The 26,030-nt window shown below is 41.1% G+C and overlaps 1 protein-coding gene across 26 annotated transcripts in view; it reads left to right on the forward strand.

The window, feature by feature from the left end:
- Positions 1–18,341: 18,341 nt before the first annotated feature.
- The window catches only part of LOC127495079 (NACHT, LRR and PYD domains-containing protein 1 homolog), a 50,288-nt gene continuing 42,599 nt past the window's right edge, over positions 18,342–26,030 (forward strand). For 16 of the 26 annotated variants that reach the window (XR_007925060.1, XR_007925059.1, XR_007925062.1 and 13 more), the window contains exons 1-2: positions 18,342–18,522; positions 25,917–25,951. Coding sequence is in view for 14 of the 26 variants with exons in the window: in XM_051861496.1 (XP_051717456.1) it covers positions 18,507–18,522; positions 25,917–25,951 (51 nt within the window). In the remaining 12 variants the exon portion in view is untranslated. The remainder of the gene's footprint in view (positions 18,523–25,916; positions 25,952–26,030) is intronic. The other 10 variants (XM_051861533.1, XM_051861540.1, XM_051861564.1 and 7 more) reach the window with 4 other exon arrangements.

A 26,030-nucleotide genomic window follows, 5' to 3' on the forward strand; every position in this document is an offset into this window, starting at 1 on the left:
CGTGATGCTGTCAAAAGACACTTTTATGTGGACAATTGGCTGCAGAGCTTCTCTTCCTCTGAAGCAGCTAAAGCATCGATCAACAAGTTGAGAGAACTACTGGCTAGTGGAGGCTTTGAATTAAGGCAATGGGCAAGTAACGTCCCAGATGTCATAAGGCACCTCCCCCCAGAAAAACTGTCACAAGATAGTGACCATTGGCTCAACCAAAGTCAAATGGATCCGCAAGAGCCTGCTCTGGGACTACGCTGGAGGTGTGGATCAGACACATTGACATACAAGTCCCATCTGCAGGAAGCAAGCCCTACAACCATGAGGAATATCTACCGGGTGCTGGCCAGCCAGTATGACCCACTTAGGTTCATCACCCCCTTCACAACTAGGGCCACTGCCGCTTCAAGGTATTCGTGGGGACACGGGTTGCTGAAATTCAGGAGCTGACTAATAACAAAGACTGGTGTTATGTTGACTCCTTGAACAACCCAGCTGATGACATTACAAGAGGGAAGACCCTACTGGAACTGGCAGGTGACAATAGATGGACCAAAGGACCTTCCTTTCTATGGCTCTCACCTAAAAACTGGCCAAACACCCCAACCGTCCCCGGAAAGGAGGATTCAGAAGAACTGCGAAAACATCTTTCTTGCCTCAATATTGTCACAGACACCTGCCCCTCCCCTCCTGACCCCAAAGAGTTCCACTGTTTTACAGACCTAGTGAAGGCCACTGCAGAATACCTACACAAAGCAACCCCATCTGATTCACAAGGGCCCACGGCTGAAACTTGTCAGAAAGCAGAATTGGAGATTCTAAAACTGCCCAAAGAGAGAGTTTCCCCAAGATGACCCAGTGTCTTACTGCTTGTAAACCAATACCATCATCTAGTCGCCTAGCTCTACTGGCACCTGAACTTGATAAAGAAGGGTACATCGTATGTGTTGGTGGAAGACTACATAGATGTAATCAGCTAGAACCAGAAATGGTTCATCCAATTGTTCTGGACCCAAAGCACCCAGTTACTAGGATCCTCATTCGGCATGTTGACAATAACTTAAAACACCCTGGTTCTGAATGACTTTTTGGGGAATTACGGCGCAAGTACTGGATACTTTGGGGCCGTGAAGCTGTTCGGAAAGAGCAGCGTGCCTGTCTGGAATGTCAGAGATGGACAGCCCACCCAGTCGTTCCTCAGATGGCAGATCTACCTCCTGCCTGCCTCTGCTTGCAGTGCCCTGCATTCTTCTCTACTGGAGTGGACTGCTTTGGCCCCTTTTTAGTCAAAATACGTCGCCGCAATGAAAAGAGATAGGGGGTCCTATTTAAATGTTTCACTACAAAAACAGTACACATTGAAGTCTTGATTAGTCTAGATACAGACTCCTTTCTAATGGCCCTGAGGAGGTTCTTTTCTCGCAGGGGCAAGCCTGCTGAATTGCTGTCTGATCAAGGGACTAATTTTAAAGGAGGTGAGCGAGAACTCCATGACGCTTTCAAAGCCATGCACCCTTCATTGCAAACTCACCTGGCTGAGCACCAGATCAAGTTTCTCTTTACAGGCTGGAGGGCCTGTGAAGTCCTTGCTGACAGATTCTGGTCACAATTCCTAAAAAACTACCTGCCAGCATTGCAAATACGGGAGAAATGGCAAACCGCCACAGATCCCCTCAAACCAAACACAGTGGTGCTCATAGTGGACCCTCAGCTGCCCAGAGCACTATGGCCAATCGGACAGATAATCAAAGTGTTTACAGGAGCAGATGGGCGAATACGTACAGCAGAAGTTAAGGTGAACGATCTGACCTATATCAGACCTGTTAGCCGTCTGATCCGCCTTCCCGCTATCACAGATGATCAGGACAAAGGGTTGCCCCAATAACCGCAAATTTGTGGAACAAATGTTGTTGGAAAGGAAAGTGCAAGCCAGTCCAACAGAGGGCACTAACAGACTGTGTTATTGTATACCTGCCTGAATTACTCGCGTTCAGACGTAAGTTGTTTTTTAGTTTGTAGTGGAGCGACAGAAAGAAACCAGCTCTTGAAGTGTTGTTCATACTGTTAAATCTTGCTTTGGTGGATTTGTGCGTGTAGAAAACTGTAAGTATCATTATATTTATCCTTACGATACATAAACATGTAATGTATTAGCAACTTTATCGTGCATTCAGGCCGTTTACTGTTCGCCATTGGATGAGTGAATGACGCAGCATTTTCTGTTTACTGTCAGTTTGCGATGTATACAGTTAATACTAACCTTTGCGTCTTGTATTGTAATTATCATTAAGTATTTATGTTGTTTTGCTCTAGAAGGAGGACTATATACTGTTATTACTGTTTAAGTGAGGACGTGTGGTACAGTTTGATGCTCAGTCAGATTGTTTGCATATAGTTTTCCTTAAGAGCATATTATTGTCTTTTGAATATTTATATTACAAGACAATCTAATAACTATTTGCTGTATTTTTGTTACTGAATAATGCTTGTTGTGACTGTACTAAGAAAATCTATTATTTATTATTATTTCCTTATGCAGAACCACATCTCTATCCACCTGTAACTTGAAAGAAGCAAGCTGGAATAAAAAGAATACAAATGGAGAACAAAGACTCATGCATTCTAACAGATGCCCCACAGTGATCATAACTCCAAACTAGCAACGCAAACTTAATCCTTCAATACAAATTGGTCCTTCGAGCCGGAGTGGTGATTACTGTGGATGAAGATAGCTTGTGCTCCATCAGACAGAGACTTCACACCAGATTATGTTTGTCCCCGCCGCCAAAGGATGCCCCACAGTGATCATAACTCCAAACTAACTTAATCCTTCAATACAGGTTGGTTCTTGCCACATGACCTGCGGTGCGCTTGTGGCATTCTGAAAAGTTGAGATTTTTTCATCTCACTGTGCCTGGAAAAAACAAGCGCGTCACTTTTATTATGAGCGCCCTTGCTGCGCGTCTACATTTGAAACAACGAACTTGAGCGTGCAAAAAAACTCAACATGGGAACGGGCCCTAATGCAGGAAACTGCGCTCACATGACGCGGAGGTTACTGGTGTCAAAGAAAAGGGCGTCCTTCCACTGCTCATGCTTTCCCTCATGTCTTGGCTCAGGAGTTTCTCTCTCAAACCTTTCTCTCTCTGACTCCTCTTTCAATTCTCCTTCTTTGACCCCCTCAGAGACAGGGTTTCCTACCTGCACTCTTGTCTTCTTTATCATCTCAACTGCTTGGGGGGCAAAACAGGGGCTATTTAAAATTCTGACAGGGCTGTAGCCCCCCCTAGCCCCGGTGTAGCACCGTCACTGCCCTGAGGGATGAAACAACAGTTAAATTCAACAAGAAAAAGAGGAAAACATAAAGGAGATTTTAAGTATCCAAAATACGTACCAATACGTACACATCACTGCAGTAAAACAGCAAGCACTTTTAATCATTATCATACACAGGTATGATTACAGGGTCAGATTATGAATTAATAAAGACTTGTTTTCCCGTCTCCTTGCGCAATATTATGTTATGATCTCAAAACACTTTTAACCAAAGTGCATGATTTGTAAACAAATACATTTTGGACTGCATCGCTTAACCAGCTCCATGTGTTTCGCTTTTCTGATATAACAAGCTTGCTCAGTAGCTCAGCTGGTATAACATTGTACTTAGAATGAGGAAGCCTTGGGTACAAATCCCATGAAAGACAAGTCACAGTAAAAGAGCTCAAAGATGAGAGATCAAAACTCTCAACAACATCTCTCGCCTCTGCGTAGGAATGACAACTCTAGCTCCCCATAATACACAACCATCCCTGACACTTAGCTCTGTTCTCCTCTGATGATAAGGTTGAAACTCAAGTTCCAGCACTGCTGGCCATCCACTGGATGTATTCACGAACTCTGTACATCAGTTGCGGTTATTTTTTCACATCTTTTCTTTTTCTTTTTAAATACTAGATCTCTATCTGCCGAATAATGTATCAGGACATCCGCAGATTGCAGCAGCATCTTTGAATGTTGGAAGGCCTCTTCCTGTTCTGTCATACAGTCCCAATGCTTTCCTTTTTTTTAAAAGCTCATACATTGGTGCCAGGCAGGTCGCTAAATTTGGGAGAAATTTTCCATAGTAGTTTAATAACCCCAGGTAGGCCTTTAGTTCTGACACATTAAATGGAGATGGGGCCTCTACAATTGCCCTCACTTTTCTTTCCATGGGCTGGAGACCTTGAGCGTTCACTTTATGACCAAGATACTCAATGTCATCCTGCAAGAACACACACTTCTCTCTTTTGAGTCTCAGCCCAGCATCTTCCAGCTTTTGCAACACTGTCCCCAGGTTCTTTAAGTGGTCTGCCGTATCCATGCCTGTTATCAAGATATTGTCCAAATAAACTGCTACTTTAGGAATCCCCTGCACCAGTCCTTCCATTATTCTTTGAAAAATAGCAGGAGCTGACGCCACTCCAAAAGGTAACCTCTGGTAGGTGAACAGACTTTGTTGAGTATTTAATGTCAAATACGTTTGAGACTCCTCATTGACCACCACCTGCTGGTAGGCATGACTCAGGTCCAATTTAGAGAACTTTTTACCTCCAGAGACAGGTAAAAACTTTTTACCTCTCTGCTGTCTCTTTTACCTGTGTGCTGCACAGATAACCTGTGTGCTGCACAGATCCTCCAAGCAGGGTATTGGGTACTGCTCTAGGGATGCTGCTCTTCTAACAGTAAACTTATAGTCACCACAGAGCCTTATGGAGCCGTCAGTCTTCAGAATTGGAACCATGGGTGCAGTCCACTCAGAGTACTTTACGGGTCGGATAACCTGCTCCTTTTTTAGGCGGTTTATCTCCTCATCCACTTTGGCTCGCATTGCATAGGGTTCTGATCTGGGGTGGAAAAACCTAGGCACTTTATCTGGAGAAACATAAATTTTTGCTTGAACTCCTCTCAGCATCCCCAGGCCCTCTTTAAAGACTTCACTGCTTTTCACCAGTACCCTGCGTAATAAATCATCTTCTGTTTGAATCTGCAGTACTTGTCTGTTATGTTTAATCTGGTTCCAAGATCATTTTAATTCTGCTAACCAGCCTCTTCCCAGCAACTTTGGACCATTGCCAGCCACTACAACAACAGGGAGCATTTTCTTTTGCTCTTGGTACTCCACTGCAACCTGGCAAGTGCCTCTCACTTTGATCGGTTGTCCCATATAAGTTTCCAGTTTAATTTCAGTCGGTCTTAGTTTTGTGTTTTTTTCCACTTTTTCTCAATTCCTTGAATGTATCCTCATTTAAAATGGTAAGATTACATCCAGTATCTATTTCTAGTTTCACTTTGTGCCCATCCATTTGCATGTCCACTGTATATGGCTGCACTTTAGTTGGATTTTCACAGTTAACTTTCCCTATAGATTCCTTAATGCAACCCACGATAACGTTGTCCTAGGCTCTTTTCTTATCTCTGCTGTCTCTTTCTCTCCCTCTACTGGCTGATCTATTTCGCCCTCACTCAGACCTTTACCACGGTCTTACCTTGAATGACGCCATTCTGCTAGCTCTCCTCGAGAACTAATGTAAACAAAGTCAGATGACTGACCCCAAGTGGTTGGTTCCCTATAAAACATCCGGGTGAACTAAACACTTCCTCTTTGCCTTTCTCGCCTCTTCTGAGACCGGTTTGGAGAATACACGTGTATACGCTGATATTCGGAAATCTTTACCCATTCAATCCGTCACTATAGTGCAGGCGCCTGGTGCCCCTTAGGATTGCGGTAATTTTTTCCCTTTCTTCTATATTTCAGGTGAGTGGTGGGTATTGTTTACATTACAAATTTACTGGTTAATTTGTATTAATACTTGTTTTGTAGGGTTTATATTCCGACGCTTGGGAAGCGTGCAGATGTGGTGAGTAACTGTTTTGCTCTATTAAACGCAGTTAAAAAGAGAATTAATTGCTGGATTATTTATTTACCCACTGTTCTGCTCTTCGCAGCAGAGGGGAATTTATAACCTGTTTTGATCCATGCGTTTGCGCATAGAACAGGTGTTTACACTTCCTAATTAATAATAAAAAAAAAAAAGTAAATAAATAAATAAAAAGTAATAATTTATAAACTTAATCACACATGTGACTCCACTGTTTGCAGTGGCTGAGTGAAATTAAGTTTATTTCTCTGGTTTATTGCTATTTGTTTGGATTGTGTGTACACACATTTGTATATTATTTGTCAAACTCCTGGGTACAGGAGTAGAGTGTAACAAGGTTCAATGTTTAGGAAGGAAGAGGACAGGGTCGGCTTGACTACTGACTGCTTTTATTCAATAATTTCACCAAAAGGAAAAGGTGTGCAGACAGGCACAAAACGGTCACAAATAAATCACAAATTCTCTCCAACAAAAATCACGATACATCCAATGTGGGCAGCAGCCAGTAGTCCTTCTCTCTCCCCCACTCCTGTTTCTCCTGGCGTTATATATTCTCTCCACACCAATTACTGAAACAAGAGACAGGTGTTCGTCATAGCATTTTACCCACTCACTCACCATTCGTCTCTTGACTCTCTCTCCCGCTGCCGACTCCGCTGAACCATGCCCCCCTCGCCACATACCCCCACCGCCAAAATCAGGAGAGTGTAACAACGGCCCGCCACATAAAGCAGCCTTCACTTGGGTAAAGGCCTGCTGGCACGGCTCCATCCACTGGATCGTATCTGGTGCCTCCTTTTTAGTGAGATCAGTCAAAGGGCTGGTGAGGTCCGAATAATTAGGTACAAACCTTCTATAATATCCCGCCAGCCCTAGGAACTGTCTCACCTCCTTTTTGGTCTTGGGACGCGTACAGGTCGCAACTGCTGCCGTCTTATCAATTTGGGGACGCACCTGCCCATGTCCCAAGTGGAAGCCCAGATATCTTACTTACACACGCCCAATTGCACACTTCTTCGGGTTGGCCGTGAGCCCAGCCCCTCTCAGCGATCTCAAGACGGCCCTCAAATGCTGCATATGCCGCTGCCAGTCATGACTAAATATAATTATTTCATCTAAATAGGCAGCAGCATACGCAGCATGGGGCCGTAAAATCCTATCCATGAGACGCTGAAAGGTAGCCGGAGCCCCGAACAGCCCGAACGGAAGGGTGACAAATTGGTGTAATCCAAACGGCGTGGTGAAAGCTGTCTTTTCTTTAGATAATGGAGACAAGGGGATCTGCCAATATCCCTTTGTTAAGTCCAGTGTCGAATAAAAACGAGCCGTACCGAGCCGATCAAGCAGTTCGTCCACCCGTGGCATTGGATACGCGTCGAATTTCGACACAGCATTCACCTTGCGATAATCCACACAGAACCGAACCGAGCCGTCCGTTTTCGGAACTAAAACTATCGGGCTTGCCCAGTTACTGTTGGATTCTTCTATTACGCCCATGTCAAGCATTGCCCCTAATTCTGCCTGAACCACTTTTTTCTTATGTTCAGGCAAGTGGTACGGCCGGCTGCGAACTACCATGCCCGGCTCTGTCTCGATATGGTGCTGAATCAAATTAGTACGGCCCGGTAGGGGTGAGAACACGTCCGCAAACTCTGCTTGTAATTTCGTTAGGTCAGTGAGCTGGGAGGGCGAGAGATGATCTCCTCCTGGGATCATCCTCTCCACCAATTACCGTCGCCAACATCACTGCCTCTGCCTCATTCCATTTTTTAAGGAGATTGAGGTGATATATCTGACGTGCCCCTCTCCTATCGGACCGTATAACCTCATAATCGAGATCTCCAATCTGTCGTGTGACCTCAAATGGTCCTTGCCACTTTGCTAATAATTTAGAGCTTGACGTTGGAAGCAATACAAGCACTTTCTCTCCCGGTACAAATTTACGTAAGTTAGTTCTCCTGTTGTACAGCCAGCTCTGTCTGTCCTGGGCTTGTAACAAATTCTCCGTTGATAGCCGCCCCAAAGTGTGGAGTTTTGCTCTCAAGTCCATTACATACTGAATTTCGTTTTTACTCTGAGATGGTCCGTCCTCCCAAGTTTCTCTTAGGACATCCAGTACCCCGCGGGGCTGGCGTCCGTAGAGAAGCTCGAAGGGGGAAAACCCCGTGGAGGCTTGCGGGACTTCTCGCACAGCGAACAACAGGGGTTCCAACCATTTATCCCAATTTTTGGCGTCTTCTTGCACGAATTTATGAATCATGGTTTTAAGCGTGCGATTAAAACGTTCGACCAGCCCGTCAGTTTGTGGGTGAAAGACGCTGGTACGGACCGTTTTAATGCCCAATAATTTGTAAAGTTCGCGTAAAGTACGTGACATAAACGCCGTGCCTTGATCGGTGAGGATTTCTTTTGGAATCCCCACCCGGGAGATTAGACTAAACAGTGCGTCCGCAACACTCTTCGTGGAAATGCTGCGGAAGGCCACTGCTTCAGGATATCGTGTTGCATAATCCACAATGACTAATGCAAAGCGATGTCCCCTGGCTGATCGCTCTAATGGCCCGATGAGGTCCATACCAATTCTCTCGAAGAGGACCTGCATTAATGGGAGGGGGCGCAAAGGCGCTTTTGGGGTGGCCGGTGGATTTACCAACTAACATTCACGACAAGACTCGCACCACCTGCGCACATTCTCATGAATGCCCGGCCAAAAGAATCGGGTCATGAGGCGATTTAGTGTCGTTGCCTGCCCTAAGTGTCCAGCCATTGGATTAGAATGAGCCGCTTGGAAAAGCATTTCCCTGCGGCTCCTTGGAACTAACAACTGGGTTGTATCTTCTTTTGTCTGGGTGTCTTGGGTCACCCGATACAACCGATTTTTTATAACTGCAAAATATGGATAGGTAAGTGCCCGTCCAGGCTGGAGAGGCTGACCGTCGATGGTTTGGACCTGCTCAAATGCACGTTTTAGTGTCTCATCCTGAGACTGCTCCAGGGGAAAGTCATCGCGATCCGAGAGAATTATTCTCTCAATTTCATTCTGTTCCCCTGAAGCAGCACTCAGTGGTCCCCGATCAGTCTCCCCCGCCTGTACTTGCGCATCCCCAACCATCGCATTTTTTTCCCAAGAGGCATCCGTGCATAAATAACCCAATAATTCAGAAAATGCTGGCCAATTTGTCCCCAAAATTAACGGATGCCGGAGGTGCGGATTAACTGCCACCTCAACACTATGCTTTTGGCCCCGGAATTGGATAATGACCGGCACTACAGGATATACCACCACATCCCCGTGCACACACCGCACCTTAACCACGCGGCTTGTATCCAATGCCCCGGATGAAATCAGGCTTTGATGGATTGAGGTTTGGTTACAGCCTGAATCCACCAAGGCCTGATAGGTACCCCCCTTGATACTCACAGGTATTTGATACCAGCCAGCTTGACCGGGAGCAGCCTGCGGGGCGTCCGGGACCCGGACCATTGTCCCGACCTCCATCACCGGGCACCTGTCCACGAAATGCTCCGGGTCCCCGCAACGCCAACAGGCTGGCCCAGACCTCCCCGCCGCCCCAGTGGCAGGGAGTGGGGTAAATGATTGGCATGGAGAAAGCGGAGAAACGCCCCCCCGGGGCGGGACTCGAGGATGGCCAGGCGAACGGGACCTGGGGAGAGGGACAGGACAAGAGAGAGGGACAGAAGGGGAAGAAGGAGAGAGAGAAGCAGATGGGAGGGGTTCGCCGACCCCTGGGCACGCCACCATATGGTCTTCCGCGAGGTGGATGGCCGAGTCCAGCGACGTGGGGCGGTGGCACTGGACCCACTCGGCTGTCTTCCTTGGGAGCCGAGTAATGAATTGCTCCAGTACCACTCGATCGCTTCCCTCTGCCAACAGCCATTTGCGGCAGGAGTCCCGGAGCTGTTGGGCCATCACGAAGGGTTGGCCGGACTCGCCCAGTTCCAGGGAGTGGAACCGCTGGCGATGTTCTTCAGGGCTCCGGCCGACCCGCTGGAGGATGGCCCTTTTCAGGTCGTTGAAGACCAGGAGATTCTGCACCGGAAGCTGCTGTGCCGCTATCTGGGACTCCCCGGAGAGCAACGGGACCAGGCGCATCGGCCACTGGTCCCGCGGCCAGCCCGACAGCTCAGCCGTCTTCTGGAACAAGTCGATGAATGCCTCCGGGTCGTCCTCAGATCCCATTTTGTTGAGTGGTAGGTGGGTGGGCACAGCTCGAGGTTCCAGGGCTTCCGGTCAAACCTCCCGGTCAATCCAGCTCCGGAACCTCTCGCGGTCCTCCTGCTGGGCTTGGACGACAACTTGAAAACATCTCTCTTGATCCTGTCTCAAGTCCAGCCTTGTGTTGTTCCTGTTGCATGGCCGCGAGGGAGCTGATAATCTCCGCAAATGGCGATCCGGAGGACGATTGCATGCCGGCGGCTTCCGTCTTCCTTCCCGGGTTTCGGCACCAGTGTAACAAGGTTCAATGTTTAGGAAGGAAGAGGACAGGGTCGGCTTGACTACTGACTGCTTTTATTCAATAATTTCACCAAAAGGAAAAGGTGTGCAGACAGGCACAAAACGGTCACAAATAAATCACAAATTCTCTCCAACAAAAATCACGATACATCCAGCGTGGGCAGCAGTCAGTAGTCCTTCTCTCTCCCCCACTCCTGTTTATCCTGGCGTTATATACTCTCTCCACACCAATTACAGAAACAAGAGACAGGTGTTCGTCATTTGCATTTAACCCATTTAGCCCCCCTCGCCACAAAGAGTATATATATTCTTGTGCATTATTCATACTACAGCTGTACGCAGCTGTCTTACAATCATGAGTTAACCACTGTGAAGCTGAAACCCAGATGCAAATTCTAACAACTTTACAAGATTTGGCTGGGAAAATGGATTGCTTTGGACCCCAGAATATGGGGTTAAACTCATAGCGGCACTCGGTTCCATCTGTTGTCTCTGATGACAATCTCCCTTCATATCAGGGACAAAGAGGTAACATCCCTGACACCATTTCTCTCAATGCTCATGACTCCCTTTTTGGTAGTAATGATCAGGATATGAGTGAAGAAGATCAAGGAGGTGAGTCCAAGTCTTCTGTTAACGATAGGGATAGTACACATCCTGACATTCTTACCCGAATTCTTAGCGCTGCAAGAATTTTAGGTCTGGAAATGCAGGCTGAGACATTAACTGCACCAGTGGTGCAAGGAGTATGGGCTGGGGTCTCCCAGTCCCAACTCTCTGTTTCGATCCCTGTTACTGAAGACTATTCACAAATGCTAAGTAAAGCTTGGAATAGCCCCAAAGCTTCACCCCAGTTCAATGCTGGTTGCAGACGGTTTACTAATATTCAATATGCTGCAGAAATGGGGAGGTATGCCAGCGGTGGCGTGTGAAATGGCATCCTTCACACCTGAGAAGACAAAAGATTCACATAATGACCTCTAATGACCTGCATATTAATGATCCCTTTCAGTCAGGTAGGCTGTGAAAAAACCCTCTGTGATCATGCTGATAACAGGATTAATGTCCACTCTTGACAAAAAAAAAAACATGATTTTTCTGAGCTCATGTACGCATGTATTATTGCACATCATGTGAAGAAAATTTTGTATAGGCCTATGTTAAATTACATTACCAGTCAAGAGACTGGTTTATTACTAATTACTAAAAATTTTATTACTATTACGCATTACTAATGTTTTTAAAAGAAGTCTCAAGCCTCAAACCAAATAATGGTTTTCTATTTTAATATACTTTAAAATATAATGTATTTCTGTGATGCAAAGCGTCTGAACATTCCTACCTCTATGGCATTTCATATAGGCTACTATATTTGTTATAATATATAGCCTAAATGTTAATGTGCAGTTGACAAACTATACATCATTAAAAAGATCTAAGACTCAAGCTTCACATTTTGACCTCTGTTTTACTCTTATAGTGACCGTAATTTCTTACAGTTTTTCTCGATTGCTTAAAGACTATAACCAGGCTTTTGAACTAAAATTTTAAAACCATAACACCATTTATCAAAAAGCATACCCATTTCCCTAAACTATAAACACTATTCCCCTTTTGACACATGAATCAGATTTGTTGAACTGTCACTGCAAAACTCTACACACAAATCCCTTCATTTCTCATTGCCTACACCATGTTGTCATTTAGAAAGCACTAGCATTCAATATTGTTCACTCAAGTCGGCATAGCTTGAGCTCAATTAGCACACAGTTACCCATGTGGAAACACTAAGAGTCAAAATTTATCACACACCAATCAGAACCTTCAATAGAGAGATAAAATGTACTGAATGGGTACATAAAAGTGTTGCTGTTCAAGATGTTGACCACTGCACGAATCTTGGAGGTTATAGAACCGAACGAGTGGTTTACAACACTAGACCTCAAAGATGCATGCTTTCATGTGCCTATTCATCTAGATATTCATCTAGCTGAAAACTCAATGTTTGAAACATTTCAGTCTGGTTTCAGGAAATGCCATTCCACCGAGACTGCGCTTTTAAAGGTTCTAAATGATATTTTATTATCATGTGATTCGGCGGATTTTGCAGTCCTTGTGCTCTTAGATTTGACGGCCGCTTTCGATACAGTCGACCATGCTATTCTTATTGATCGATTAGTACATTGCATTGGTTTAAGAGGTGTAGCTCTAGATTGGTTTAAATCGTATTTTGCAAACAGGAGTTTTTCAGTCAAGATGGGTGAACATTACTCGAATAATGCTTTTTTGCCCTGTGGGGTTCCCCAGGGTTCTATTTTGGCTCCTTTGCTTTTTTCCCTCTATATGCTCCCTCTTGGCTCAATTTTTAGAAAACATGGGCCGTCATTTCACTGTTATGCAGATGACACTCAGGTTTATCTGCCTGTTAAACGAAATTCTGTGGGTGCTGAGTCTCTTAGGGCATGTTTGGCGGATGTGAAGGCTTGGCTTTCATTAAATTTTTTAATTTTTAATAAAAAAGAAAACCGAAATTATTGTTTTTAGCCCGTCTGAATTTTCAGATTCCCTGAAATTGGACTTAGGTGAGATGTCTCCGTGTCTGAAATCATGGGTAAAAAACCTGGGTTTCATTTTTGATGATGGCTTAAAGTTCGACCGTCAAATAAATTCAGTAGTCAAAGCTTGCTTTTTTCAGCTGCGTTTGCTTTCTAAAGCAAAGCCTTTTCTTTCTTTTAAAGATTTTGAAAAATTAATTCATGCTTTTATTTTATCTAGGCTGGACTACTGCAATTCACTTTATTTTGGGGTTAGCCAGACAGCTTTATCCCGTTTGCAGCTTGTTCAAAACGCTGCGGCTTGACTCTTGAGTGGGGTTAAAAAGAGGGAGCATACTGCTCCTATTTTACGCTCACTACATTGGTTGCCTGTTTGTTTTAGAGTGGATTTTAAAATTTTGCTCCTTGTTTATAAATCTTGAAATGGTTTGGCCCCTACCTATCTCTGTGAGTTACTTATTGAGTATCAACCCATTAGATCCCTTTGGCCTTCCAACCAGGATCTATTGTCTACCCCTAAGTCGAGGCTTAAGTGCAGGGGAATCGTGCTTTTTGTATTGCTGCCCCCAGGCTTTGGAACGCCTTGCCACTCTCCATTAGACAAGCTTCTTCTGTTAATATTTTTAAGTCCAGGCTAAAGACATTTTTATTTTCTAAAGCGTATGGTTGATGGGATAGTTGTATGATTTTATAACTTTACTGTCTGTTTGTTGTGTGTTTTTCTGTTTTTAATGACTTATTGGAAAGCACATTGGTCAACAGAAGTTGAAATTAATTGTGCTATATAAATAAATTGTCGTTGTCAGATCACAAGAACTTTCTTCGCTTTGCTTTCCAAGGCCAAGCATACCAATTCGAGGTCCTCCCCTTTGGCCTTTCGCTCTCCCCCCGGGTCTTTACCAGGGTGGTGTCGGCTGTCCTTTACCCTCTTCAGGTTGGGAGTATAAAGATCCTACCATATCTAGACGACTGGTTGATCTGTGCACCAAGTCGTCACCAGGTCTTAAGAGATACAGAGACTGTTATCAAACGTATACAAGGACTCGGTTTTCGCATCAATCACGAAAAGAACAATGTCGAACCACTGCAAGAAACAATATTTGTCTGGTTAGTTTTGAACAGTCTGACAATGACAGCGTCTATCTCCCCACAGAGGGCAGCAAAATTGTCTACCCTGACACAATCTTTCCGCTTAGGCAAACAGATGGAGTTGGCGCAGTTCCAGAAATTAATGGGAATGATATCGGCAACAATAAAGGTAGTGCCTCTGGGACTGCTCAAAGCACGACCACTGCAATGGTGGATCAACAAGTTTCGACTCCACCCCAAATTACACAGGCGAATGAAGTTGAAAGTCACATGGAAATGTGTCCATGAATAAGCAGAAGCAAGTTGAATCAAGGGGTTCCGCGGGGGAATATACCAGCAAGGAGAATGGTGATGACAATAGATGCTTCTCTGACAGGTTGGGGGGCTGTCTGGCAAGGCAGAACAGTCAGAGGCTCATGGGTGTTTCCTTGGACCACGGAACACATCAGTGTACTGGAGTTGAGAGCAATCTATCTGTCTCTGAGACACTTGATTCTGTTCCTACAGGAGGACTGACAATATGTCGGCAGTCTTCTTCTACGTCTGGTATGGGGCCGTCCATGGCAGTTACCAATCAGGGCAGATCTTCTCTCTCAAGGGGAGGGTCAGATCTGGCACCCGAACCCAACCACGCTACAACTCTGGGTTTGGCCTCTACTCAGCCCCTCTCTCATTAGCTAGAGGAAGCAGTAATGAAAACCATAAACAATGCTAAAGGACCTTCCACTTGGGATAACTACTCAAACAAATGTGTTCTCTAATTGGTGTCAGGACAAGAACCTGGACCCCACAAATTGTGGTCTTGATTCTGTTTTATGCTTTCTCCAGTCACTTTTAGACTCAGGAAGAAAAGTCAACACAGTAAGAGTTTATGTTGCGGCTAAACCCTTCCACAGTATTGTGGAAGGGTTATCAGTTGGTAAACACATGTTGGTGTCTCAATTTCTTAAAGGGGCACATCGCCTCTATCCGGGAAAAAGGTTGCGATCACCATCCTGGGACCTCCCCATGATTCCACAGTCATTGACTAAAGCCACGTTTGAGCCATTGGCTCAGACAGATCTTAAATCACTAACATGGAAAACAGTTTTCCTTCTTGCTATCTGTTCAGCAAAAAGAGTGGGTGAATTACATTCGTTAACAGTAAGTGAAGACTGTCTGAGATAGAAAGCAGACTATTCAGGGGTCTCTCTTTGGCCAAATCTGTTTTTTCTGCCTAAGGTTCTTAATCCTTGCATAATCAATCAGGTTATCGAACTGGCAGCGTTTCAACCTGACCGTGGTCTATCAAGTACAGAGTGTGATCTCACTACCTTGTGTCCAGTTCGAACACTTCGTGCATATATTGAGCGCACACAGTCGTTATGACATTCACACACTCAGCTCTTTGTGTGTTTTGATAAAAAAAAGTGTCGGACAACCAGCCTTGAAACAGCATCTATCACATTGGATAGTACACACTATTGCACAAGCATATTCCAGCCAGAGCGTACCAGTTCCAGGGAACCTGGTGGCTCATTCTACCAGGAGTCTGTTCGGTTCACCCGGATGTTTTATAGGGAACTAACCACTTGGGGTCAGTCATCTGACTTTGTTTACATTAGGTCTCAAGGAGAGCTAGCGGAATGGCGTCATTCAAGGTAAGACCGTGGTGACGGTCATCATTCGGTCTCATAGATCCATAGTTATAGACATAACTTACATTTTACCTTTATTTCTGCAAGCGCGCGATATGTGACCAATTTTACCACATGCGTGACATTTCTCTGTTTTAAATCTACAGTCAGGCGCAATGTGATTTGTTCCCTTGCATCTGTAACAGGACTTACTTGCTACACTGGTTTGCATTTCTTTTTCACGGCTCACTTCGCTGTCAGCTGTGCTGCTATTGCGCAACTTGTGACATGCTGCTGCTGCACTGTTATTTCACAGGTCCTGTGCATTTTTATCCGGCGCCTCCAAGAAAAGTGCTATTTTCAGCGCATTATCACAATAATAACCTCCTTTGGGTTCGTTCATCATTAACTCTGCAAACCATTCTGTCTCTCAGCATCTGTTGCAGCGTTTCACCTTAATTACAGTCCTGTGCGAGTTTGCGCAGCTCAGCCACAAAGTCACTGTCTCATCCGGCCTCCTTAAGCGTGAGGCAAACTTGAAACGCTGAACTATCTTGCTTGGCTTCAGGTTGAATTGGTTCTTTAACAAGTCCACCAACTGAGCATATGACTTAGATTTAGGCTTATCAGGTCTCAGCAAATTTCGTATTAAACTGTATGTTTTGGAACCCACCACACTCAGAAGGATAGCTCTTTGTTTCTCAGCATTGTTAATGCTAGTTGCTTCAAAAAAATTATCCAAAATCTCACAGTATTCTTCCCAGGACTGTGTTTTCTCATCAAATGCTGCTACTATAGCCACATTGGATCAGCGGTTTGGAAAATGTATGGATGGATAATTCAGCTGCGGGCGCCATCTTCAGACGAGACACGGGAATTCATTGAAGTTCAACATGCGACTCTCACAGTGCATTATGGGCATTCTCTAGCCATTGAGGGTACATCAGTTGTACATTTGTTATTGCGGTGCATTGTGGGATTGAATGAGTGCGCTCAGTAACGTCCACTATGGTTTCGGACACCACTACAAATGACTGTCCCTCTCAAATAGTGCCCTATTTAAGGGTATAGGGGGAGCCATTCAACCAAATGGGTGCCATTTCTGTCCTCAGGACATTGTATGTATAAATATGCATGAAAATTAACTCTAAAATACATTTTATTTTCAAGCAAAGTGTCCTGAACATTAATCTGACTACAAATTTAAAATATATAATTTAAAACATTATTAAAAACTGCTGAATAGCATTTTTTACATGTCACCGCTATACAATTATTTATCATAAAATATAATATTGTTTTGTTGTGTTACTCCATATACCGTCTATGCTAAACAAAAAGAAATTTCATAAGATATTATATAAAATTATATAAATTATAATTAAATTATAATTTAATAATTAATTAAATTTATATAATTATATAAAATACACATTTTAGTTGTGTCCCCAGGTTTTCACTCAGTCCTGTTGCCCTCACACATTGTCTCCTCTAAAAAACTTGGAACATACCACAAGACACATTTTCAACAGGAAGTTGCATCATCTGGATCTTATCTTAAAATCTTTCATTTTAATTTCTGTATATTTGATGAAATTGTAACTATGACTGAGAAGGTCAATCTCAACCTACTGTCCTGTTACCTAAATTATTTCTTAGATGTTATTTATTTTAAAAATATTAACTTTAGGTAAGTCGCTAGAATTTGCTTAGTGTCCTCATGCTATTAGCATGTATGCCATGTGGCCATATGTCATGTATTTAAGAATTTTTTGCTTAAAAACTCAATCCTGTTACTTGCTGTCCTGTTACTCATAAGAAAAATAACAGGAGTGAGTTAAGAGTAACAGGAGTGAGTAGAGTCCTCTGTTTTGTTGATTTAATAATGTGTATATTAGTTTATAATATATTCACCTGTATCATAAGTTTTACAGTTGAAATTACTTAAATTGTAGATTTTTAGGATTAGTTTTACAATGTGAATACCATACTTGCAGGGAGCCAGTCCACCACAAAATGACTCAAAACTTTTTGTCTTTTTCTTTCTTATCTTTTGTAGAAGATGGAGAGAACCTATACTAATGCAGGTGTTAGAAACACCCACCCATGGCATGCTGCAAGGGAAAGAGTAAAACACACCCACAACCCTCTTTCCACAACCCTTGTCTTTCCCCCCTTTTGGTAACAGGACTGAGAAAACATGCATCCATCTTCTACTTAGAAACCTTGTAAAAATTTAAATAAAGTTGCCTGAGATTGACCAATACACATTTTGAATATAGTTAAATATGTGTAATATTAGATTCAGTGTTGAAAAAAATATAAAAAATAAAGTTTAATTTAGTTTAAGTTACAACAAGCAAATGTCACCCATTTGGTGAAATGGCCCCGGGGCGATTTCGGACACAGCCATAGTCATTCTTTGTCTTCAACCATTAATTGTGGAAAATAGGAATTTGTAGGTTTTTGTCATAAGGGCATCACAAGAAACAAATGCCATGTGTATTCTCAGTATTTGTGCTGTACAGCATTGGTTACAGCTGTACCTGCACTCATCCTTTTAAGGTATTTCATGAAATCAAATACTGAATGTTTGTAATTAAAAAAATTATTAATATGCAATGTTAGAGCATACTGACAGTAAAATTGTAGGCTGTACCATCAGTTTCGATTTTTGCCATAGTACACCGTGGGCGTGTCGGATCACCTACTTCCTGTTTCATGAGGCAGAAAGGCTTTTGTGCATTTTAGATTATGACAAAAGAAACCGGCCAATAAGTTGTAATATCTTGGGATAGCTACTCACTGTACTGCAGTATGAACATCGGAACGTTATTCAGGATAAATTCAATCCTTCACGATGGCGGATTCTCATAGTGAGTGAAATTTATTTAATTAAATTGCGAAATACACAGACGGTAGTATTTCAGTACATTTTTACTAACGCCTATAAGGCCTACAATGAAATGGAACGTTTTTTTGTTTGTTTGTTTGTAACGTTATTTGAGTTTGATTTAATGAATTAACTGGCTTCTCACAAAAGTGATCAATAGACCTCGTCATGCAATGTGAAGGTCTAGATGTTGATCTTTTGGTCATTCGTTTTTTGATTTAACATTGAAATCGGAAAATGAAAAAACGGCATCTTTTTCAAACAAAACGAAAAACAAGATTTCGGCTTGATTTTTCGTTTTTCGTTCAGGAGTAGAAAATGAATAAACAACTTGAATATTTGATCTCTACATGTGGGTGGGAATGAAACACCCCTTTTTCGCTGATTGGTCAACCAAACATTAAACGGTGCCGTCATCAGTTCTTCCGCAGTTCAGCGCTGCAGAATAATAGTCCTTCGCTGCGATGGATTTAACGCGTTTATTGCAACTAACAGTTTAATATTAAATGTGTATGCTATCTATAATGTTAAATTCTTAAATGTAGTCAAATAAATTAGAATAATATGACACTAGGCTGTTATCAATTAAATCAACCAACTGCATGATGCCAGATGTAGCTACTTACAGTAAATACATTTACACATTAATTACAACTGTATAATATAATGAGATTAATATTTTAAACAACATTTTTATTCAGAAATATGAAATGACAAAATGAAATGATACTTGGATTATCAAAGTACGCCTAATATCGCCACTATGTGGCGGTAAGTCATTGTGTTAACGAAGGAGTCATTTATTCATTTGTCGATTTGTTCAAAACGCTGATTTATTCAGGAATAAAATCAAGTAGCTGTCTATATTAATTGGTCACTGAATCATCGTCTATATTAATGGGTTGTTCAAAGACTGTTATTCATTCAGGAATGAAACAACTCTGTGTGCCTAAAGCGAGTCAGTCGCTCAGCGGTTCTGTGACTTTATTTGCTTTGGAAGTTTAGTTGACTAGTATAATGATAATAATATTTCCGAGCTAAACACGCGTAAGTTGCCGAATTTATGGACACACAGAAGAAAGCATCTATAGGCTCTGCCTCGATATGGTAGCCTATGTGTCAAGGCATTCGTTAGTCTGGCTGTTTGATGAGAAAGAGATAAAGATTAAGATTAAATGTAAATTTAAAAGAGATTATATGTAGTTGCAATAAACGCGTTAAATCCATTGTAGCGAAGGACTATTATGCTGCGCTGAGCTGCGGAAGAACTGATGACGGCACCGTTTAATGTTTGGTTGACCAATCAGCGGAAAGGGGTGTTTCATTCCCGCCCACATGTAGAGATCAAATATTCAAGTTGTTTATTCATTTTCTACCCTTGAACGAAAAACGAAAAATCAAGCCGAATTTTTGTTTTTTGTTTTGTTTGAAAAAAATGAAAAACGAAAAAGGTGCCGTTTTTTCATTTTCCGATTTCAATATTAAATCAAAAAACGAATGACCAAAAGATACACAAACCCCGTGTAACGCTTCAATTCACTTTTCAGACCATACAATGCAAATGCAAAAATGAAAAATTGAAACCAGGCTTTCATTTTTCTTGTTTTTCAGTTACATCATCAATGGATATTTGCCAATTTTTCCCCTTTTTTCAATTTTACCTTAGCTAAATCATGACTTTGGAAACGATCATTTGAATAAATAAAATCTAACCGATTTTTGTCTTGTAATTTGCGCCGTGGGCTGTACCATTAGCACGGGGGTGCGGCCGCGCTAAATAACTGCTTTATTTACACTGCGTGTTGAGGAGTAGTTTAAAAGACTGAACACAGAGGATGACCCTTTTCACCCGAAGTGCTATCATTTTTATTATTTTTATTATTGATATAATAACTGTGCTAAATGTAGCCTATAAAGGCAGACTGGCATCGCGAGCAGCCGGGAAAAAGAAATCCCGGTGGCCTGGCTGATTTGCCACGTTGCCCAGCTTGTTGTATTTACCTACTTATTCGTTATTACTTTTTTATTAATATAGCCTTGGTCAGGGATGCATCCCAGTTCATTTTCAGTGGGATAGGCAGCAGACGGAGGGCACCTCGCGCCTATTCTATTCCAACAGCTGTGAATGATGAATGCAGACTCAAAATGAATTCGATTCATTTATTTTGAAAAAGACACAGAACATGAACAAAAATCCAAATAAAAATAATAAAATACACCCAAACTATAAATAAAAACATATAGCCTACAGCGAAACATAAAATAAAAGCATTCAAGACGTTTTGCACTCATTAAAAACATATGCTATGCTAGCGTAACATTTTGCTAACATATATTTCAGACGATCAAGGAAAGATACCATATAATCACAGAGGTAAAAATATTAACAAAAGTACTTAAAGTAGACTGTGGGTAATGTCACTTAACCAATCTGACGCAGCTGTTGAACTTTATTGCTATAAAACTGACTAGAAACACGGAGAAATGTCGACGCTTGAATGTCCAGCAGCTTGAACGTTTTCGCGGTTGCCATGGTAATTCTAACGGCCACCAGCACTAACGTAAACATAACAATAAAAAAGGCGTCTTTCCAAAGTTAACTTTATTTTATACATTTTTATAAAAGCCATTTATTCGTTGTCATCTCGGAAAAATAAATTCTTCTCTCAGAAAAAGTAACTTTACTCTCTTGTCAACATACTGTGCGCGCGCGCGCGCGCTGTATGTCACGTCATTATATATAAAAAGCAGTCATCCATATTCTGACTTGGTGAAAAGAAACATTTTTTTTTTCTTAAGGGAAATTTCAGTCTTGTGTCTGACGTTTAATTACACATTTTAGGTAGTTACGTTGTCAGTTAGTAAATCATGAAATTACCAAAAAGTAGGAATACATTAAGTAACTGTTACGTCGTGTGTTAGCTGGGCTACAATATTTCATACTCTGCAAGTCAATAGCACGTTGGATGTTGGATTCCCGCAGTAATCATTTGGGTATACCACAGGCATGGAATTTAATAAAGTAATAATGAATAAGTCAATATAACTATAAACAAGATGGGCAATGTGCCAAATCAAAGTATGCCTATTTGTATTTATTTATTGGAATTAATAATTGAAAATAAATAAACCATATAGTGCTCTTGAATAGTCTGATGTTGTATTCCAAAATAAAAGCCCCCCAAACTTCAAATATACGCTGTTTTGTCTATACATTCAGAAAATCATAAAAATAAAAGTCCTAGTTTCCACAAACCAAATTCACCTCAGATGGACAGTACTCCTTCTCACGATGTCAACTACACAGTTTCAGGACAGTCTGATGTTGCATTCCAAAATAAAAGCCCCCCAAACTTCAAATATACGCTGTTTTGTCTATACATTCAGAAAATCATAAAAATAAAAGTCCTAGTTTCCACAAACCAAATGTACCTCAGATGAACAGTACTCCTTCTCACAGCATATATTTGAAGTTTGGGGGGGCTTTTATTTTGGAATACAACATCAGACTGTCCTGAAACTGTGTAGTTTACACCGTGAGAAGGTGTACTCTCCATCTGAGGTGAATTTGGTTTGTGGAAACTAGCACTTTTATTTTTATGATTTTTTGAATGTATAGACAAAACAGTGCATAGATATGAAGTTTGGGGTGCTTTTATTTTGGAATACAACATCAGAATGTCCTGAAACAGTGTAGTTGACACCGTGAAAAGGTGTACTGTCCATCTGAGGTGAATTTGGTCTGTGGAAATTAGGACTTTTCTTAGTTTTAGAATGTATGGACAAAACATCGTATATATGAGTGTTGGAAGGCTTTTATTTTGGAATTTAGCAGCAGACAGTGTCAGACTGTGAGGTGTACTATCATTTTCAGGTGACTTTGGCCTGGTAAATTTTAATTTATATTTATTTATTTAGGCCTTTTTTTCCATTTACTCAGGGAGACTTTTGTTTTGGAATTCAGCATATCATACAGTGACAGGGTCCGAGGTGTACTATAATTTTCAGGTGAAATTGGGCTGTAAAATATGTATTTATTTAGTTATTTTCATTTATTCAGACAGACTGACTGAATAAATGAATGTGAAATCGCTTTGACAGAAGATTACTTGTTTTCAGGGGCCCGTTTCAATAAGGAGGTTCAACCAGCTCTGAGTTGAAACTTGAACTCTGAGTTGACTTACCCTGAAATGGGAAACCCAGAGTTTCCCTCATTTCAGGGTTAACATACTCAGAGTTCTCACTTAACCTCCTTTCTGAAACGGGCCCCAGATCAGTTCTCTGACGGTCCTACCGTAATAACCAGTGTACGCGCGAACCACAAAATATAGTGGCGGCTAGATTGACCGTGCATTTCGCGGTGGCTGCTGGCTTGACCGCAGTTTCTTACTGCACGTTCCGCGATTCATGAAGTGAACGAATCGTTATCGTTCTATTGTAATTTATTGTTTTGGATATTAATGAATCAATTGGGTCAACGATTCAATGAACAGTGCTGGGTATATAAATTGTAATTGGTTAATGATTCCAAATTAAATGACATGCAAGTAAAAATGTACTTTGAAAGGTAATCATTACATTACACATTTAAGGTAATAAAATATTTTTTGATTACTTTTGACCTACCTCGTTTATAACATTGATTTGAATAGGATAATCTTGTACCATATTATTGATATAAAAATACAAAGAGAGAGAGAATGTATTCCATTCTTTGTTATTAACAACGTGAATTAAATATTGCATAAATAAATATTTTCTTTATAATGAAAAGCTATTGATTAAATTTTACATAATAAAGAATCAAAATAATAACTCCTAGTGGTCCAGAGATATGAAAAATGGCTATTTTTGCGTATAACTTCTGAACCATTTGCCCCAAAATCATAAAAGTCTCATTAGATTCGGGGCAACATGCAGAGTCCAAACAAAGATATCAAATTTTACCATGTCAGCCATTTTGTGCATTGGCCATTTTGAACTTTGTAGAAATGCTGTATTTTATGAATGCATTAACGTATCATTACGAAACTTGGTATGGGTCATATGCACAAATGCCCTGAAGGAGTCTGAGAAGTTTCAGACCACCAAATGGTGAAAAAAATATTTACACGGTTATAACTTCGGATGTGGTTGATTATTTTCATGGGAAAATCTCCTTATATTCCTGAATCTTTGCCGAGTCTAACAATACCAAGCATGTTAGGTTTTGCCTTATAAGTGCAACATTGTAATTTAGCATTTAAACATTTTACATGAATATCTTTGAAGATATTGATCGAGACGAAACCACCTTAGCAAAATTGAATTTTGATAGTAAGTAGCAGTAAAATGCATTCAAAGTCGCTTATGGGTCATTTTTTATGTGCTTGTAAATATAAATATAAATGTCTATAACTCCTAAAAGAGAGAGAGAGAGAGAGAGTGAGAGAGAGAGAGAGAGAGAGAGAGAGAGAGAGAGAGAGAGAGATTTTTCACCAAATTTGACACACTTATGTATGGGCGCACTCTGAGGACACATAAAAAAATGGCGGGATTGTGTCACTTGGTGGTGCTATAATTAAACAAAACATGAAATTGCCACTAACTGCAATACAGTATTATGATATAAATTGCTATATGTTACAAATGCATTGGTGTATCATGGTACTTTATATGCCATCGGCACCATGCCTTAAAGGTGCTCAAAAAGTTTCAAGTTTCGCCACCTTGTGGTCATAGTTATAATGAAATTTTAAAAAAATGCTAATAGCTTTTGATTAATTTAACTTATTGTCTTGAACCTGGTCTTAAGAGATTCCCTGGGTCACGCCGAGAACATGGATACCAATAGTTGCATCTCATTTCAGAGACTGTGTCCTCCAGAGGTCGCATTTGTCGGCCACATACGTCATCGAGGTGGTCTCATTTAGGAAAAGTAACCGTTAAATTGCAAAGTAAGAAAGAAATTGCAGTATTTTACACCTCACAAGGAATAAGAGTCAATTTTATTATGGTTACTTTTCTTAAATAAGAGATCCTTGATGATGTATACAGCCTATGAATGTGGCCTCCGTAGGACATAGCCTCTGAAATGAGAAGCAGCTAATGTTGCCATAGTTGGCCAAGCTTCCTGCCCGCCATGTATACTACATCCAAGATGTAGGCTACTCAATATTGGTCAGTCGAATCCGACATAAAAGATCCGCAAATGAAACTGTGACCACAAACTTCAATAAGTGAATGAAAGGCATTAATCAGCAATATGCGTTGACACAAATGACTTTATTTGAATGTTTCATAACATGACACTGAGTTGTTAGAAAATAAATGCATAGTGATATCATTGCATGATGACATCAGGAACCTATGAATCGGCTTTTTGAACTGGTTCATTGAGCCGAACTGTCCGAAAGGAACTAGTTCGCAGAAATGAATCGGACTTTGCATCACTACTCAGAAGGTTAATCCAACAAACATAAATGAGAATATACAACTGATGCATTAACGAGAACAGACAACTGAGGAATGATCAGACAGCAACTTAAGTACAAGTCAAATGAATGAAATAATGATAAACACTGATTAAATGCTGATTAAATGAATTACCATGACAACTGATAAGTGATGGCAAAACTGAACAAAGGAACACATGTGACTGAAAATAACAAACTAAAAGTTAATGAAAATGAAACTAAGAATGGGTGTCTGTGACAGAAATATACCTTGCCTTCATAGTGATTTTTTTAGTCACAAATATAAATAATTTGAACATGTAACAAAACATTTCTTTAAAATAAAAACTTTTATTTAAAATAAAAACTAAAAGGGGAATTAATTGACATGTTTTTAAGTATGTTTTTTAAATGGCACATGAGTTTTGGTAACAGGACTGAGAAAACATGCGTCCATTTTCTGCTTAGAAACCTTGTAAAAATTGAAAGAAAAAAATCTGAGATTGACCAGTACACATTTTAAATATGCGTGTTATTAGATTCAGTGTTGAAAAGAGTTACAACAAGCAAGCATTTGGTGGAATGGCTTACCTGACAGTTTTCGCCGTCTTTCACCACATCGCGCTTCAAAATGGCTCCAGTTCTTTGGATGGATATAATATTTGCATATCACACAGCTCACAAATACATCAAATTTTATGTCAGGTTTATTTAATTTTAATCTAGTTTTAATCTACTTTTGTGTTACATGCACTAAGATATGTTAAGTAAAGCATGAAATGTACATTTTTTGAGTTTTATCTATTTATATTTATAAACAATGGTTTTTGAACCAGGTCTCTATTAGAATAATAAGTATTGGACTCTAAACTCTTTCTATCAGATCAAATTGTATTTGTGATCTTATTCCAGCTGACATGAGCTCTAACATATTCTTTTCAAGCAGGGCCAGGCACAAAGGTGAAACCGCAATCTTCTGTAAGTGATGTAGAATTTCCTATAATGTGTTTTTCTTTTTTTAACAATGTGACTGTGAAACACTCATTATTCCTCTGTT

This window comes from Ctenopharyngodon idella, chromosome 2 (genome assembly GCF_019924925.1).
Source record: "Ctenopharyngodon idella isolate HZGC_01 chromosome 2, HZGC01, whole genome shotgun sequence".
In the NCBI taxonomy this organism is placed as follows: Eukaryota; Metazoa; Chordata; class Actinopteri; order Cypriniformes; family Xenocyprididae; genus Ctenopharyngodon; species Ctenopharyngodon idella.